The 17564-nt window shown below is 36.4% G+C and overlaps 1 protein-coding gene across 1 annotated transcript in view; it reads left to right on the top strand.

Annotated features, from left to right (window-relative positions):
- The window catches only part of YES1 (YES proto-oncogene 1, Src family tyrosine kinase), a 49441-nt gene extending 32154 nt beyond the window's left edge, over positions 1–17287 (top strand). The window contains exons 2-12 of the mRNA XM_027675689.1: positions 910–1182; positions 5272–5371; positions 6399–6497; positions 9496–9599; positions 9795–9944; positions 10161–10316; positions 10578–10757; positions 12977–13053; positions 13380–13533; positions 14079–14210; positions 14983–17287. Of these exons, the coding sequence (XP_027531490.1) occupies positions 918–1182; positions 5272–5371; positions 6399–6497; positions 9496–9599; positions 9795–9944; positions 10161–10316; positions 10578–10757; positions 12977–13053; positions 13380–13533; positions 14079–14210; positions 14983–15191 (1626 nt within the window). The 5' untranslated portion in view covers positions 910–917 and the 3' untranslated portion in view covers positions 15192–17287. The remainder of the gene's footprint in view (positions 1–909; positions 1183–5271; positions 5372–6398; positions 6498–9495; positions 9600–9794; positions 9945–10160; positions 10317–10577; positions 10758–12976; positions 13054–13379; positions 13534–14078; positions 14211–14982) is intronic.
- Positions 17288–17564: the final 277 nt, after the last annotated feature.

Genomic DNA, 17564 nt, shown 5'->3' with positions numbered 1-17564 from the left:
GCCAGAAAATGCCTGCTACCAGTTTTCACCACCTGATAAATGGCAGGTGGTGACTTCTTAAGGCTTAGTCATGTTAATTGCTGGTGACAGGTCTCCTCTCTGATTCTCTCCATCAGCAGGTTATAGGTGTCCCCATAGTAAACAGCTCTGGCACAGTCTGCCTGTAGTGGGAGCTGGTGGCAATCCTGGGCAAACAGGGCAATAAATTGTCACCTGTATGGGCACAGTTCTATTTCTAAACCCTTGTGGATGTTGTAATTACTCTTCTAATTTGTTTTATACTTCCAGTTACACTCTAAAGCTTAACCCTATCCTGTGGCAGTGGATATTCCAGGTTTGTTTGTGAGATGTATTTGGGGGGGGCTGGCAATGGATGAAAAGTTCTCTCTGTCTTTAAAGATGTTATTTGTAATGCCACCAGTCAGTCAGGACTTCACTGCACAGGTACTTAAAAAAGAAAGCAGGAATGCCTCACTTGTTTTCTTTGTATAATTGCTTTGGATTTGCTTTGTATAAGTGACTCTGGATTTGTCATATCTGTTTCACCCTCCAGTGTGCTACAGAAGCCTTCAGTGTCTATTCCTCATCTGTTGCCTGATTCCCTCATTTTTGTTTTTCCCTCTTTTTTTAATTTGTTACCATTTGCAGTCCACCAAGAAACTAGAATGAAGAATGATTCAAATGTGCTGTTAATATGTGATGTTGTAAAGGAAAATAATTAGGGCTTCTCTAGTCTGGTAATTGCTTAGATTTTATTCCAGAACACTTTTCATCAGAGTTTACACTCTGCATGTAGTTTAACAGGAATAAATTAGCATTCAGGGTAACTTTTTGGTAATCTCCTGTGTTAGCTATCAAAAGACACAACATGAAGATGAACTCTTTTTTTTTTTCGGCGTCTTCTCACAGAAGCAACCATGGGGTGCATTAAAAGCAAGGAAGGTAAAGGTCCAGCCATGAAATACAGAACTGAAAATGCTCCAGAACCTGTCATTTCCCATGTCAGTCATTATGGATCAGACTCCAGCCAAGCAACACAGTCACCGTCAATAAAGGGATCAGCAGTTAATTTTAATAGTCATTCCATGACTCCTTTTGGAGGGCCTTCAGGAATGACACCCTTTGGAGGAGCATCATCTTCATTTTCAGCTGTGCCAAGTCCATATCCTAGTACTTTAACAGGTGAGTGTTACATAAAATGATGCTATCATTATTATTTGTTATTATAGCAGCTTGACAGTCATAGTCAAAAAATACTATGACATGTGGAAATAAATTGCAATAAATTCCCTTTTACAGATTTCTGATTTTCAACATCTCTACTGCTAGATAATAATTCAGTCTGGGTGCCTGGGGCTTGAGGGTTTCGTATTTAGGCTTTTTATTTTTTGTGGAGGCAATTAGGATGGCAGCACAGAGAAATTTGAGACTTATTAAAGACAATAATGGGAATTGATGAAATTGTGTTAGAAGTTCTAAGCTGTTGATGGGATACATATGGGATAATGGGTTTAAACTTGGAGAGAGGTACAAAATGAAAAACTCTTCAGATTCAGGAAATTGATATTTTAAACTGGGTTTCAGGCTTGATTAGCTGTAAGTTATATTAATACAACATTGAATCTGTTTATTTATAAAGCTAAGCAGTATATGCAGTATATTCTACTATATAAACAACATGTGTGAAACAAAAGAGCAGAAATCTCATTGTTGGTGGTCGTATGAAAGCCAAAATTGAAAACGTAAAAATAGAATTTGCAAGGCACAGAGACCTTCTTGGCTGAGATATAGAAGATACAGCATTTTAAAGCAGCATGCACATCTTGACGTTATAAACCCACCTTTACATCAAAATCTTAAAACTTTATTACAAAACATATTGATTTTGTGCACATGGCTAATTTCATAGTTTTGATGGATATTTTTGAGAGAGAGAGAGACCAGAAAGAAAGAAACACTAATTTATTCTAGAAGCTTTAAACAGACTTCACAAAATAGAGTAAATAATTCCTTATTAGACTATTTCTAGTTTTCCCACAAACCTCTAATGTTGGCACAATTACAGTGCTTAAATATTTCCTTTGTAACAGTGACATTTAAAGTCTTTTAAAGACCAGAAATTTGAGATCCATGAAAACCCACTCTGACCTTGACATTAAACAATTCAGAAACCAAATATGAATTGTCAGGTAATGATGACCTCATATTCCTTTTCTTCGGAATTCATTAAAAACCAAATAATTAAAATGAGCATCTAGCCTGTCTCAAAATTTATGACTCAACTCCAAATCTCCATTTTGGATGAACATATAAAGAAATTAAATAAGGGCAGCATTTCTTTATATTTATTAGCTCTACTGAGGGAAGTTTATTGTACTCATCTCCTCCAAGAACCTCAGTGTATTCTTTTTTACTAAATCTGGTTCTTAGTTCATGTGGGAATCTCGAGCAGTGCGTGTAGGCACTTTTGGGCTTTACCAGACATCAGGGATATAAGCCCCCCACCAGGTACCACAAAGCCTTTGCTGCACAGACCAGAAGGGGTTTTCCTTTGCCTGTTCCTGTTCCTACTGGTAGTTAAGCTTGTTATATCTTTAAGCAGACTCAAGAGGAGAAATTTCTCATGAAAAGAGAGTCTAACATCTCATCAGTTGGAAATCAGTTATCAGCAGGCAGGCTGATTTGTGTGAACTTTCCCATTGTTTTGCAATTAGGTAAAATGATAGTGCATATGAAATTATTCCTCCTTGTTCTGTAAAACCAGCCTATCCACAAAAAACCACACTTTTTAAATAAATAAAATTGTAGTAACAATTATTTGGTACATTCAGTACTGATTTTCAATACTGAATGTACGAAACAGCAAAATTGGGTGTTTTTTTGAGTTGAATGAGATGACAACCTTCATCTGGCTGTAAGCTTTTTGTATTTGTGACGAATAAAACACTGGCAACATTCTGTTGCCCTTCGCTTTGCAAGAGAGGAGAATAGATGGGCTTGTCAAACAGGATGTAACCGTCAGTAGTACTTATCCAGTTGATCGGTGATGTGTGACAAGAGGATGATATGGTTGTCATCGTGGACTGTAGTGAGGCTGAAAAGAGTTGAGCCATCCTTTATTCCTCTAGAGCAGAAAGGGAGAAGAAATCTGAGTTAGTCACACTGCTCCTGTATTACACATTCTCAGTCATCAGATACTTTGAATTTATACAATATTACTGAAAATTAAAACAGAAAAATGAACTGCTGTTCTTGCCTTCCATGAAGCTATGTGAGTACTAGTGCTCTGTAATCCTCATGCTAAACAAAAAGGTAAAGTCTTCTCTCCAAAACCAGTCATAGATTAGAGGATGGGAATACTGATCTAAAGAAAGGAAAACCTTTAAGGGAAGTCTTGTGGTCACAGATAACTTAAACAGCTAAACTAGATCACCTCACAGTGATTCACAAAGAAAACAGCTGCAAGAGACTTAAAACCATTTGACAGTATCTTTGTTTAAAACATTCTGTGTTGCTGCTGCTCTCCTTAAGTATTTTATTACTCTTTGTTATGAAATAAATAACACTTGCGAGTAGGAACAAAAAGAGGTTTTAAGGTAGCTGAAATGTTTTGAGGTTCATGGAGTCTCCCAATTTCTTTATATGCAGTTAAAAACTTTTGTGATATTGTGGCTTGAGGGTATTGATTTTTTTTTTCATCTACTGAAGATGTCCCTGGGGGTGGTTTATTTCCACAATGTTTGCTTTCTGTTTGTTTGAATATGGTATGTGTCCCCACAATTTTCTTGCTCCAGGTAGAAGTTTGTGTCATCAAAATAATGTAATAATGTAGTAATACAGGCAAAAATTGGTAGAGCTGTGTTGATTTTTAACCTAAGTTAGGAGCTGTTAACTTCTAGGGAATATTTTCATTCATTCTCAGTTCATAAATCACACTTTAAAAAAAAACCCTCAATTACTCTAACCTCCTGTGGGGATTTTGTTCTGTTTCTCCTAGAGGAACTGTAAATTCATTTCCAGCTGAGGCCTGCTGAGAGACTGTAATCACAGGAAGACTCCAAATCAAATGAAAATATTTAAGTGATTAGGAGCTCTTGCATCAGAAAGTCTGCATTGCAAAAGAATATTAGATATAGACTATCCCTGTTGCATTACGTATTCTTCCTTTCAGATGATGTTAATTGTAAGATCTAAAATTAGGTGCAACGTGTTTCTGTTGTTGGACTTCCACGTATGTCCTAGTGCATGTTAAAGATATAGTATTATACATTTAAAAATAAGTTATTGCTTGGACTATCATCAGGCTTCTTAAATGTCCATTAGACTGTTAAACAGCATTTCAGGAGCTTAAAAAGTCTTTTTGAATTGTCCATTTGCAGTTTTCTATTTTAACTTTCTCCTAGTTACATCTCAAATAGCCTGTTCTCCTTTCCCTCTTCTTCTTTTAGCTCAGTTTTGTAGATTAGTTCTTTGAAGTGTAGAAAAAAGTTTCCTACCAGTAAATGTAGGATTCTTCCTACCATCCTCTCTCACATCTGTCCGGTTTGTGGGACACGTTCAACAACATGCCCTATACCAGAAGTGGGATGGGGAAGCAAATCCTATAGGGTTGGTGGAGTGCAGCTGTTCCTCCTGTGACCTGTCTCAGTCCTTGTTCTCTAGAGTAATGCACTGATGTATGCTGATCCTCAGCAAGAGTCTGCTTCACTGCTGGGGAATTAAAAAAATCATTAGTCCTAAAGCAGAGAAATGTCTTTGTACCCGACAAGAATAATTTTTTTTCTGGTTCAGTTCCTTGAGTAGATTTTAATGTGTAACCTCAGAAAGTTGGGAACACATCAGTTCTTTATAGCTAAGTTCATCAGGAAACTACTTCTGTAAAAATTATTGGCTGATGGTTCACCACTGTGATGTTGTGGAAATTGCATTTCTTAACAAGAAACAGGCTTAATAAAGAAACTAGGGGATTTTTTTACTGCTGATATGTCATGCAGGTTTCTGTATATAAGTGCTGTAGTTATTAGTGTAGTTGCAGCGATGTATCTAGTGGCCTTTTTTGGTGTGGAAGCATATTTTTAGGATGTCTGTTTATAGGCATTGCTCTGTTTTAAGAAATTAGCAGATTATTAATCCATCTTCCAAAATGAGATACAACCCAGAGTGTTTAGTTGCTTTCAAATCTAAATTGATGAGTTGTTTCTTAAAAGTCCTTAAATCAAGTGTTGCAACATTACTGCTATATCATATGGGGTTTTTTTTCTTTTTTCTAAGGTGGTGTTACTGTATTTGTGGCCTTATATGATTATGAAGCTAGAACTACAGATGACCTTTCATTTAAGAAAGGTGAACGGTTCCAAATAATAAATAACACGTAAGTATTCTCATTCACAGACTTCACATGGTTGTTGGGAGTAATTAGATCCTCAACTCTTCTTGAAATCTATGTATCCTATTTCAGTGAAGAGTAGATTGATTTTGTTCTTCTTTTCTTGAAAGCATGCAATATTCAACATGCATGGGGTTAAAATATTTATACGGCTAAGATAATAATTACGCTGAGATCAAGGTTTAGATGCAGATGTAGAACTGTAGTGACTGGCACAGCCCCAAGCCTGTCCTCACGTGATTGGGTGACTCCTTCCCACTCCCTTCAGGACAGAAAAGGTGGAGATGTGCACTGTTCTATCCCAGACTCTGCACCGTGCAGATACCCTCTGACAGGATTCCAGATTTCATGGGAGGTGGGCAAAGTTGGCACCACTGCACTGCAAATTCCAGAGGCAAGTGTCCTGTACCAGGGACATCTCGACATGAAATTGCATCTAGCTGACTTCCACAGTAAATTCACATGCAGATAGTTTATGAGTAGTTTGATGTTCAGTTGCAACAGGATTACTGCATTACAGTCTAGTGAAGAGAAAGTAATTTGTCTGCTTTGGAGGTTTCCTTACACACAACTTTTTGGTGTGGTAATAATTCTAATTCATGCATGTAGCAGTTTTCATTTGTCCAGTTCTCTTAATTTTATTAACTGGCTTCCTGTCCTTTACTGCTGTCAGCATACAGGCAGAATGACCTGGAGAGGCAGATAAAGACTAGAGAATTGGGAAGTTTATTTACACATCTCTGCCATAAAACATTTTGGTTTTACATTTAAAAAAAAAAAAACCTAACCAAAACAAAGCCCCAAATCTTTAAAATATGAAATTCTGCTAAGAGGCACTCATGTTGCTTAGAACATAAGAAGATGCATGTAAGTGCAGTACAAAATGGTTTAGATGCCTTCATAATTTAAATAACATGTTACCTAAATTTGCTTGCCTTTCGTATGTGAGTACCGGTGCCACAGAATTATGTATTGTTTATATGTGGAAGAGGTAACTGATGTTTTATTACAGGGAAGGAGACTGGTGGGAAGCAAGATCCATTGCTACAGGAAAAACAGGCTACATCCCAAGCAATTATGTAGCTCCTGCAGACTCCATTCAAGCAGAAGAGTAAGACTTGTATCCTGTCAATCCATTCTTATTATCCATTCTGTACTTTGTACACTGTGATACTATTATTTTAATTCAGTATATGTAACATTTTAGGATAAAGTAGGAGAATACTACTAATTAAAGAATAGCAATGCTACTTGGATTATGTCAAAGGTATAATTATTAGCAAGTGTGAGGTGGACATTCATGCAGATGTTTTATGCCTGTTTGCTATACTTGGGGCTAAAGGAAAAATGAGAGGAGAATGCAGTAGTGGTAAGAATTGGAGTACATGCATTGCATACCACATAAAGCAAAAATGAATGGGATTTAGTTGAACAGTTCACACACCAACTCTACATTTTTATCCTTATTTTTGCTTGCCAAACCCTGATTTAACATCACCTATATCCTTGGTATCACCTAATCTTACATTCTAAAATAACATTTGTTTCACAGTTATTGCTAATCTATTAATCTGTAATAACTTTTTGGTGACAAAATTGTTTGGTACCCTAAGATGAATTTGGGAGATTATATTGCTTTGTGTGCCAGTACTTTCTACATTTATTTGCAAACAAAGATCCCAGAGAGCTTACAGAATCACATAAAGTGACTGTGGGAACTGTGAGTTGGACTAGCATTTCAGGTTATACTTGTTCCAAGGGACTGTATTTGTTGTACTAGAAATATAAAGTTCCGCAGCTCTTGCTTCAATATACAGGCATGGTACTGCCAATAAGCAGTTCCCTGATACATGATCTGTGCAATTCTCTGCTTGCTACTGCACTTCTGGGAAAAGTGCCTGATTTTCACGATGTTTCCTGAATCTCAAGCTGTGACTTTAGCATGTTGCTGCTGCTGTCACTTGGCTCTTTGCTATTAAAAAGTGATTGCATCAAAGCTGCACTGTTATTCTACACCCTTGAGTTTCAACTAGTTTTAAAATTACTATCTTTTTCTTAATTTCTTTTTTTAGATGTTGAGGTTGGGTTTTTTTAATTATGCAATAAAAGCATACTGTCATCACAACTGTGGTGGTGGTAAAATGGAAATTATAGCCTTTTGCAAAGAAACCGTGACTCCTAAAGATTGGCAGAACAGAGTGGTGAGATTTGTCATAGGTTTGTGATGACTAGAGGTGAGAGTGAAGGGTGATTAATAAGGAAGGAAGCTTTTTAAAACTGACTGTTTTAAAGAACCAGTGCGAATTTTAATAAAGATCACCACCGCATTTGGAATATGGTTCATTTGCTTTAGAGTTGGTTAGCCCTGTGCTTTGATCGTGTTTACAGGTTTTATGTTGTGACTGCAGTTGGAGTTAAAAGTGCAAAGTAATACAGAGCCCCAAGATGCTAGGATTTTCTTTAAGCAGCCTTTTCTAAGCCCGAAGGATATATATTCCATTTATATCAGAAACTGCTTGTGACAGGATCCGTCTTATTCATGTGTCTTTTGAATGACACCGTAATATAAATGTTTAATGGCAATAAAAACAACAATTAAACCCTGCCATTATTTCATAGATCATTAAAAATAAAAAGCACTTTACAATATAGTTTATAAATTGTTGTAGTAGCCTGGGGAAGAGGCATTTTCACGTGAAGTCATTAACTAGGGCTCAGTAAGATTATAGGTTACATCCAAATTGTCTCAAGCATGCACACCCTCATATCCATTTCTAGCTTTGCACATCTGCTTAAACAGTCAAACTGCAAATACAACAAAATGTAGGAATAAGTTTCAAATTCCCAAGAGATTGCACAGGCCATCCTGTTCACAGGCCAGCAAAGTGATCCCTCCTTATCTATATTTTTAGGCCAGAAAATATTTCACCCACAAAGCCATTGTTTTACCGCAGTCTCCAATACTATTTCCCATCACTCATGAAGCAAGATTTGCTTGATGCTAAGATGGTGACAAATAGAAATGTTTGAAATTTACACTTTGCATCACTTTGTGACTTCTGAGGCACATAATCAAAATAAAATGTAGTTAGAAATAAGTGTTTTTTCAAAGTCTGGGTGTTCATATGAAGATGGACCTTAAAATTATCACTGGCTGAGGACAGTGCATCACGATGTATTCATCATGATGAGCACACTGTGGGAGCATATAAGAAATTCCTTTTGTGAAAGAACTTTAGGCAAGAAAAAATGCAGGTCTTTTAAGATATAGGCATACTTTTTGCTATCAGGATGATTCAGCAAAATGGAGTGTTACTCATAGAGAAGTAAATGATACCTATAATAGGTGTGTTTCTAAGTGATCAGTAGAATCATATACTGAGGTAATGAAGGACAGGAGGCAACAGAAATTGAAACAGAAGGGTTTCCAACTGGATATAAGAAACCTTTCAATCCTGAGAACAACCAGGAAGGGGTACAGGTTGTCCAGGATGGCAGTTCATCCTTCGAGGTTTTCAAGCCTGAAGTGGACAACATCCTGAGCAACCAGGTCTGATTTCACTGCTGACCCTGCTTGCAGCAGGAGGCTGGACTGGAGACCTCCCAAGTGCCTCTTCTAACCAGAATGAACCTGTGATCCAATGATATTTATGCACACCCACTTTGCATTAAATACTGTTTTCTAAAATTAAGCCTCTTAGAGAGAAGAGGCTTTATGTTCTTAGAGAAGGTGGTTTCAGCTGTTGCAGTGTTTTGAGAGTTCTACCAGAGAGGGTCATCTGATTCAGCCTGACGTATAAACTTAGCCAGAAGAGGGTGTTACTTTCAGTGTTAAGTGCAGTTGATGTCCATTGTCAAACCACCAGAAAACCATAGTATTTGCAGATACAGTCTTCTTTACATGTATTTTGCAAACAACAGAAATGAGAGTCATATAGAAATAGGTCATCTTAATCTTGTGATTATATGGATGTCATTGCTTCTGTTGATCTGTATCTGCTTTGGGGTATTAGTGGTCCAGTCAATGCTTGAGATTTCCAAACCTTTTGTTATATGAGTACCAAAGAATAGGAAGCTTTTACTGACAAGTTTCCTTTAAAATTTTCTAGGTGGTATTTTGGTAAGATGGGCAGGAAGGATGCAGAAAGGCTACTTTTAAATCCTGGGAACCAGCGTGGTATTTTCTTAGTAAGAGAGAGTGAAACCACTAAAGGTATGTATATGTCTGTGTATCATTTCTCTCTCCCATTCCCTCCTCCCCCCCACCAAGGTGGGCGTAATGAACATTTTTATGCCTATCACGTGTCATGTATGTATGTGCACATGTGTGTGTATAATGACAGTTGTGGAGATAAGTTAAATATGTTTTTCAATTTTGGTGAAGAATGAGGTGTAACTTGTTTCCTAGGTGCTTATTCCCTTTCCATACGTGACTGGGATGAGGTCAGAGGTGATAATGTGAAACACTACAAAATCAGAAAACTTGACAATGGTGGATACTATATCACAACCAGAGCACAATTTGAATCTCTACAGAAGTTGGTGAAACACTACAGAGGTAAGGCCAAGTTCCAATATTCCGATGCTGCCTTGTGCCTATTGTGAGGAAGAAGGAGTGCATATGTAGCTTATATTTAAAACCAAAACTATAAAATTTTCTTTTTGATCTCAACAAACAGTAAATGGACCGGTTCTTTTTATCAACATTAAGATGTTTCTTCCATTACAGTCTTACCCCTGCTTAACTATGAGGCTTATTTTTTCTGTTTTCCAGAACATGCCGATGGGCTGTGTCATAAGCTAACAACTGTGTGTCCCACTGTGAAACCACAAACACAGGGACTAGCAAAAGATGCCTGGGAGATTCCTAGAGAATCCTTGAGGCTGGAAGTTAAGTTGGGCCAAGGATGTTTTGGTGAAGTATGGATGGGTAAGAGCTTAATGTGACACCTTTCAGTTTTTCCTGTGAATGTTTTAATAGTATTTTAGGTAAATCATAATGATGATCATAATGAAAAGGTAATATCATAATGAAATGAAGGGGAAAAAGTAGCAGTTATGATTAGGCATGTAACACTAAAATTAATATTCAATATAGTTTCATTTATAATTATTCTGTTAGCTAAGAAAACAGAAGCAGAAAATCTGTTCAGTATTATAGTGGAGAATAAAACCTGATTTCTTACTTTAGGAACATGGAATGGAACCACAAAAGTAGCAATCAAGACACTAAAACCTGGTACAATGATGCCAGAAGCTTTCCTGCAGGAGGCTCAGATCATGAAGAAGTTACGACACGACAAACTTGTTCCACTATATGCAGTTGTTTCTGAGGAACCAATCTACATCGTCACTGAATTCATGACAAAAGGTATGTGACAGAATAGTTAGAAATACCATGTTTAAAAGATTATTTAAGACCTCGGCAGTAAATTAAATGTTTAATTAATGTTAGGTTTAAGCTGACTGGAGTATAAGTGTTAATTTTGATTAAATTAAAATGAGTAACGCTTGACCTACTTGAAGCAGTTCTGATTTAGATCGTGGGTGGATGCATGATTTTTTCTGCACATCTGTGTCACCCTTGGTAATCTTCCAAGTACAAGATTGGGGGGTTTTTTCTCCTCATTTTTAGTGTGTGCTGCCTGTCACATTTAAATTGGATGGTATAGCTGTGAATATCTTTATATCATCATATCATTATGCCTGTAGACAGGTTATGCTCACAACAGAGTACACTGGGCTTTCAGGTTTTTTTTAGTGTTTCTTTTCCAGCAGTGTAATAGTAAATTTTAAAAAGGTTGAGGGGTTTTTTTTCCAGACTCCCTCCTTTATCTCCTTGTGTTCAGTCTTTCATCCTTCTTCCCTTGCTCTATATCATTTCCCCCTCCCCCTGCAGCTGAAACACAGATTTAGAGATTTAGGCTGAATGTAGAAATAAACATCATAAGGATATTAGTGTTAAGAAGCAGCAGATTTTCAAGTCAATTTTTCCATTTTTGATAAAATGCAGACTTCTGTTCAACTCACAGAGAAATTTTGCTATCCTCGTAAGATACAGAAGCAATTTGGTGGCTAGTTGTGTTCAGTACTGTGCCATACATATATGTTTTTGGTTTTTTCCCGTTTTGATGGGGTTTTTAAAGGGCTCTACGTTTGAAAAGGTAGATGGGAATAGAAAATCTAAAAAGTTCCTTCTGTATTGTTGTTATTCCCAAATAACACTAGACAGAGTATCTCTGTCAGATCTAAAACTGCCATGCAAAATCTGCTTTCATTGTTCAAAAATCAGGTTTCAAAAAGGCAATCAGGAAAACAAATATTTATAATTGTCTGTCTAAGGAAAAGCAAGGTTTAATACCAGAACTGGTTACCTTGCAAAAGCAGTATTAATGAATTGGAAAAATAGTTGTACATTTGTCTAAGTTATGGACTCAAAATGCCATTGGAAGTTTCTGTTCACTGTTTTCATTTGACAAACTTCTCACATTTTACAAAAAAACCATAAAGCTTCTTTGGTGGTTCATACTTAAAAGCTAGTAGAACAATTTATTTATATTTGTACTTATCCTTTTACAAGGAAAAGAGGTGGATAAGAACTGCATAGTACTCTATTTTTTTTTTTCAGTGTGGACAGGTTACTAAAGATGTGTGAAAGCTTTGCCCCTCTTTGGTCCTTTGAGCTCATTAACCAAGATCAGAAAAAGTGTAAAAATACACACAGCAAACAGCAGCAGCAGTGTGGGTCTGGCCTGCCACATTTTTACTTTCAATACAAAAATACAGCAAGTCACTAAAGTCATGTTGGAAGAATCTAATTCATGGTTACTGCTATGAATCCACTGCAGGATACACAATTGAGTGGTTTCTTTCCCCACCATCGCCACACTTGTAATTTTGTTGTTGTAATTTTGACTGTGACAAGACTGATTGGTTATCAGTCTTCACCAGTTTCTTAGAAAAAGGTTGTGTTTCTATATCTTATGGCATAATACCGCCTGTAGAGAAAGCTGTTCTGTCAGAGACAGAGCTATACTGCACATGTAAAGATTGCTGTCTTAAAAGAAGCACAGGTCCTTGGAACTGATTTCAGATACTCCTCATGTTGTCATGTTCTGGGTACAATTGCATTATATAAATGGGAGAAAATAATATACCGTAAAAAATTAAAGATAGGGTTTTTTTCCTCTGTAAGGAAGAAAAAGCAACAAAATAAAAGTAACAATTTCAGGATAATTTCTCTAGTATATAATTGGGACTGGCAGAAAAATTTAAGGGGTAGAGGTTTTTTGTTCAGTAATTATAAATCTCACTGTGGAAGGAAGTCCAGCTAGGAAGAGCATTGATAGCTGAATTATTGAAGTGGATTCCAAAATACTTGGATAAAACTGCTCTAACTAGTTATCAGCGCAGAGGTAACTTCAGGCGTGGTCGTTGAGTTATGTATTCTGGTAAATGATAGATTTTCAAATACAGATTTCATGAGATGAATGTGTCAATCATAATGTCTAGGAAATAAATCTCATTCGTGTTTTCAGGTCAAGTTAATTTTTTTTGTTTCCCCCCCCCCCCATATGTCATCTGTTACAGGCAGCTTGCTAGACTTCCTTAAAGAAGGGGAAGGGAAATACTTAAAACTCCCACAGCTGGTCGACATGGCTGCTCAGGTACTAAGAAAACTCTGTGTTGTGCTTAGAGAAGAGATATCAACTAAACATCAATATCGAATGCTCTGGCTATTTTATGCTGCTCTATCTTACACCTTCTGTTGTAGGTTTGTAATGTGTCAAAAAAGAAACAGTCAAGTTCACAATTAGCAGATACTGTATAGCTGGACACACTCTAATCAGTGCTGGCACAATATCTTGCTAAGCTATATATTCCCTATGCTTTTACAGTGGGAATGAAGCTAAAATAAGGGGGTACAGCTTAATGCTTGGGAGAAATGCATAATGACATGAAAAATAACCTTTAATAACACTTTCCTTTTAAGATTGCTGATGGCATGGCTTACATTGAAAGGATGAACTACATCCACAGGGATCTCCGGGCAGCTAACATTCTTGTAGGAGACAATCTTGTGTGTAAAATAGCAGACTTTGGTTTAGCAAGGTTAATAGAGGACAATGAGTACACTGCAAGACAAGGTAAGACCGATTTATTTACTGAATGAATAAGACCTGTTACCTTCAAATGGCAGAGAACTATTACATTTAGCAGAACATGTCTGTATATTCTGTCTTCATGAATAAAGATTCTGCATTTAAGTGGATTTTCACAGCTATGTTTAGGTGACCCCCTCACCTAAGTGCAATCGTAGTAAACTTTTTATTATTCAAAATTATCTGGCAGTTTGTTTTTGTTCTCAGAAAGTGTTTTTAATTATTTTTGGGGGGTAAAACATGCTACAGTTTGAAGAGAGATGAGATTCCAGAGAGAATGCTCATTAGGTTCACTTTTTGAAACCTATTTAATTGAGAATCTCAGATGTCTTCAGTGTTTCCAAAGTTGTAGCCAGTAGTTGCTGCCCTAGTTTGAGAAATACTAAAATACTAAACCACCTCAGATTTTCTCAATAAAGCAAATGTAAAAATGTTTTGAGTTCAGTGTTCTTTTTTAAATATTTTGCAGTGTAAGCAAATTACCCATTAGCAAGGGAAAAATTGAGTATCTGTCTTTCCAATGTTTGTAGGAGCTAAATTTCCAATTAAATGGACTGCTCCAGAAGCAGCATTATATGGTCGGTTTACAATCAAGTCGGATGTGTGGTCATTTGGAATTTTACTGACAGAGCTGGTAACAAAGGGGAGAGTGCCATATCCAGGTAAAAGGAAAAGTTTAATAGATTTTTCTTTCCTTTGTTGTATTGTATGCTTCTGAAGTTACCTTTTGTACTTTTTGCCTTCATTCAGAGTCCACAGTTCAGAAGCAGACACAAAAACTTAGTCACACCTCACTGGTTCCTTTGTTCACAAAACTACTTTGTTTTACATGCAGATTAACTATCACATATCTTTTAAAGTGCTTTAAGATAATAGCATTTGTGTATGTGACTGATAGTTTGTTTCAAATTATTGGGCATATCCTTATGTTTTCCTATCTGTCTGTTCATGATATTTCTACTTTTGACATTTTCCCAGGCTACGATGGGCATCGGTAGACTGAACCCGCTAAACCAGTTTTTGAAACTAAACATATTTCAATAGATATTTTGCTGTGACTGCAATTTGTAAGGCAGTTCTGTTAGGTATATGGCCTGATTTCAAATTAAGTGGTCTTTGAATGGAACTTAAGACAGACAGAAGGTATTTGTGCTTGAGTCTCCTTTTTGAAAGGACAGGTTCAAGGCAGTAGGAAAGTGAGAAAGCATACATATGGAAGAAGGACCAGGTATTGAGGAATTAACAGTGTACTGAAATAATTTTCAGAAAATGTATTTAATGCACAATGTAAAAAAATCATTCATTATAAAGTGTATTCATTAAAAGTTCTGTTCTGGTAGATCCACACGTATGGCAGCTGGAGAGACACTTGAAAAACTTTGGGAAACTGTTCTTTGTATAGTGTCATTCAGAGTTAAAATGCTTTCCTTTTAGGGATGGTGAATCGAGAAGTTCTGGAACAAGTGGAACGTGGATATAGGATGCCTTGTCCACAAGGCTGCCCAGAGTCTCTCCATGAGTTAATGAAACTGTGTTGGAAGAAAGACCCTGATGAGAGACCAACATTTGAATATATACAGTCTTTCTTGGAGGACTACTTTACTGCTACAGAACCACAGTACCAGCCTGGAGACAATTTATAAACCAACAGTCTATATAACATGCACAAATCTGCCAAATGTAAAAGACTTGCAAAGGATTCCTGAAGTCTCTAAGGAATCACAGGAAAGAAAATCTTCGCTACTTTGCATGCTCTTAATGGCAAACTGGAATTTCATAATGCAGTTGCACAAAACCACTTTTGAAGTGTTATACTCTAATTTACCAATGACATGTTTTTATTTTTTCCTCTTTCCCAACTTATTTTCAGGGTCCAAAGGAAGCTTAATGAAAATAAGGGGCAGAAAAATGAGTGTTGGTGTGAACAATAGCAGAAAAACCAATGTTTCAAATCCTTTATTTTCCCAACATTTGCTAATCATTCTACTAAAGAGGGAATTGTCTGGAATTAGTGACCTTGGGGTAAGGCATTTTTAAAGCAGAAGAACTTTGTGGGACCAAGCAATTCTATTCCAGTTCTGTAAAACTCCCTGTGTTTAAAAATATATGTGTGTGCCCCCCACCCCCACCTCAAAAAAGAGATGGTACAACTGTATTTGATATATAGTCTTGATATTTAAGCTTCCTCTTGCATGGACCTAATTAGGGTAGGCAGGTTAAAAGAGAAATTGGAACAGTGAATGAGAAACGTGATCTAAATGGTAGGCCTCAATAGTTAAATTAGAGAGCATAATGCACTGTGTTAATACCTGTATTAATATAACTGGAAAGTAGCATGAGAGATTTTTCTTTTTAATTTCTGCATAGCTAATTAAGAATAATGAAGGTAACTAGAAAATGAGGTAATATTTTATAAAATTGTGTTGATAAAGTATGATGATATTTGAACTTGAAGCTATGTAATACAATCAGGGGGGGAAAGCCTTTAATCTTCTAAGCTCCAGTCCAACAGCGAGCTTTTGTATGGGAAGACTACCTGAACAAAGCTCACCAGGAAAGCAAGACTGAAGCTGGTAAATGACCACTCTTTAGTCCTTTTTGAGAGTCAGGTTTGGTACTGTTGTATGTGGCTTTTTTGTGTTAACAAGGGTGGGTGCCACAAATGTTATCTGTCACTAGTACAGGGATTTGATTGCACTTTTGCTTTTCTTGACTATTAAGACACACACGCAGTTGCTCTTCCTACTTCTGCCCTTCCTACAGAATTATTTAACTAAAAATAAACAAAAGAAAATGTGAAAGTTTAAAAACTAAAGGTATAAAATATATTTAATACTGTCCAAATAATGAAATTTGCTGGCATTCAGCCCAGCTGACACTACATCTAGATTTACTTTCCTTGGCTACTGACATATCAAGCAATAACGTCATGTCTTTTACTCAGCAAGTTGCATGAGGTTCTTGAATTTCTGATCAAGCTTATGTACTTTAATTTTAAAACGCTAAACTCTTACTTAGCTACCAGGTTGGAATTCATATTATCATTGTAAAGCTATCCAACAAATGAATTTCAGAAAAGCTGGTAATACAGTTCTGGTACTAAGCATTCTTCATGGGTTTACACTACATTGAATCCAACTACCAAACAGATCTGTTTAAGAACAGTGCCATCATTTTTCATTTTCCCTCATCATCGCTCATCAACTGTACATCTGTGGTTATCAAATTTTAAAAGGGCTTTATGTAAGAAAAACAAAAATAAAAAAAAACACACACACAAAAAAATTTAAAAACCCCAAAAATATGATGGAATTTTAATTTTTCTAAATATTTTAAAATTAATAACACAATCATATGAGTTTATGTATTACTACAGTCATAACAAGAAATGCCAAAAATGACACTGGCATTGTATGGATTTTTGATTACTGAATGGAACAGTTCATTGTAATAACACTTGTATAGTAAAGGAATAAAACACTAACTTAATGAACGTGTTCATTGTAAATGGTTGTGTATTATAAAACTTCTCCAAAAGAGTTTGTATGTTTATGAAGATTTATTTGTTTCACCTGAAGACCTTGATGTGGTTCTTACCCTAACAGAGTTTAAAATTCACATTCACACTTTTTATATAAATAGTAATAAGTTTAATTATGTAACTAAGTATTTTTATAAAGTATGGCATTGTTGAACTGTTTTGCAGAATTGGTTCAAAATAAACTTCTCCTTGATTGCATCTGCTTATTTAAGGTGGGGAGGGGAGAAGGTGGGAGGGGGACAAAAGCAGAGTAGCTTTCATATTGAGGGGAAAAGGAGGGGAATAAAACCTTCATGAGGTCTTTTTTATCCTCTGTAAATTGTTTTAATGTACTTTCATACAAGATTCTGAGTTCATAGTGCATTTTTGATGTTAAAAGGGAGACATTTTCTAGCCTGTTTCAGAGGTCCTTGGCAGGAATTGGGTAGAACAATTCTGTCTGGGCTTAAAACTAACCCCTGTGATGGACAGACAG

This window comes from Neopelma chrysocephalum, unplaced genomic scaffold (genome assembly GCF_003984885.1).
Source record: "Neopelma chrysocephalum unplaced genomic scaffold, ASM398488v2 Primary Assembly neopelma1_22, whole genome shotgun sequence".
NCBI lineage: Eukaryota > Metazoa > Chordata > Aves > Passeriformes > Pipridae > Neopelma > Neopelma chrysocephalum.
Note: the sequence above shows the minus strand (reverse complement) of the source record. Positions and strands in the feature narration are given on the sequence as shown.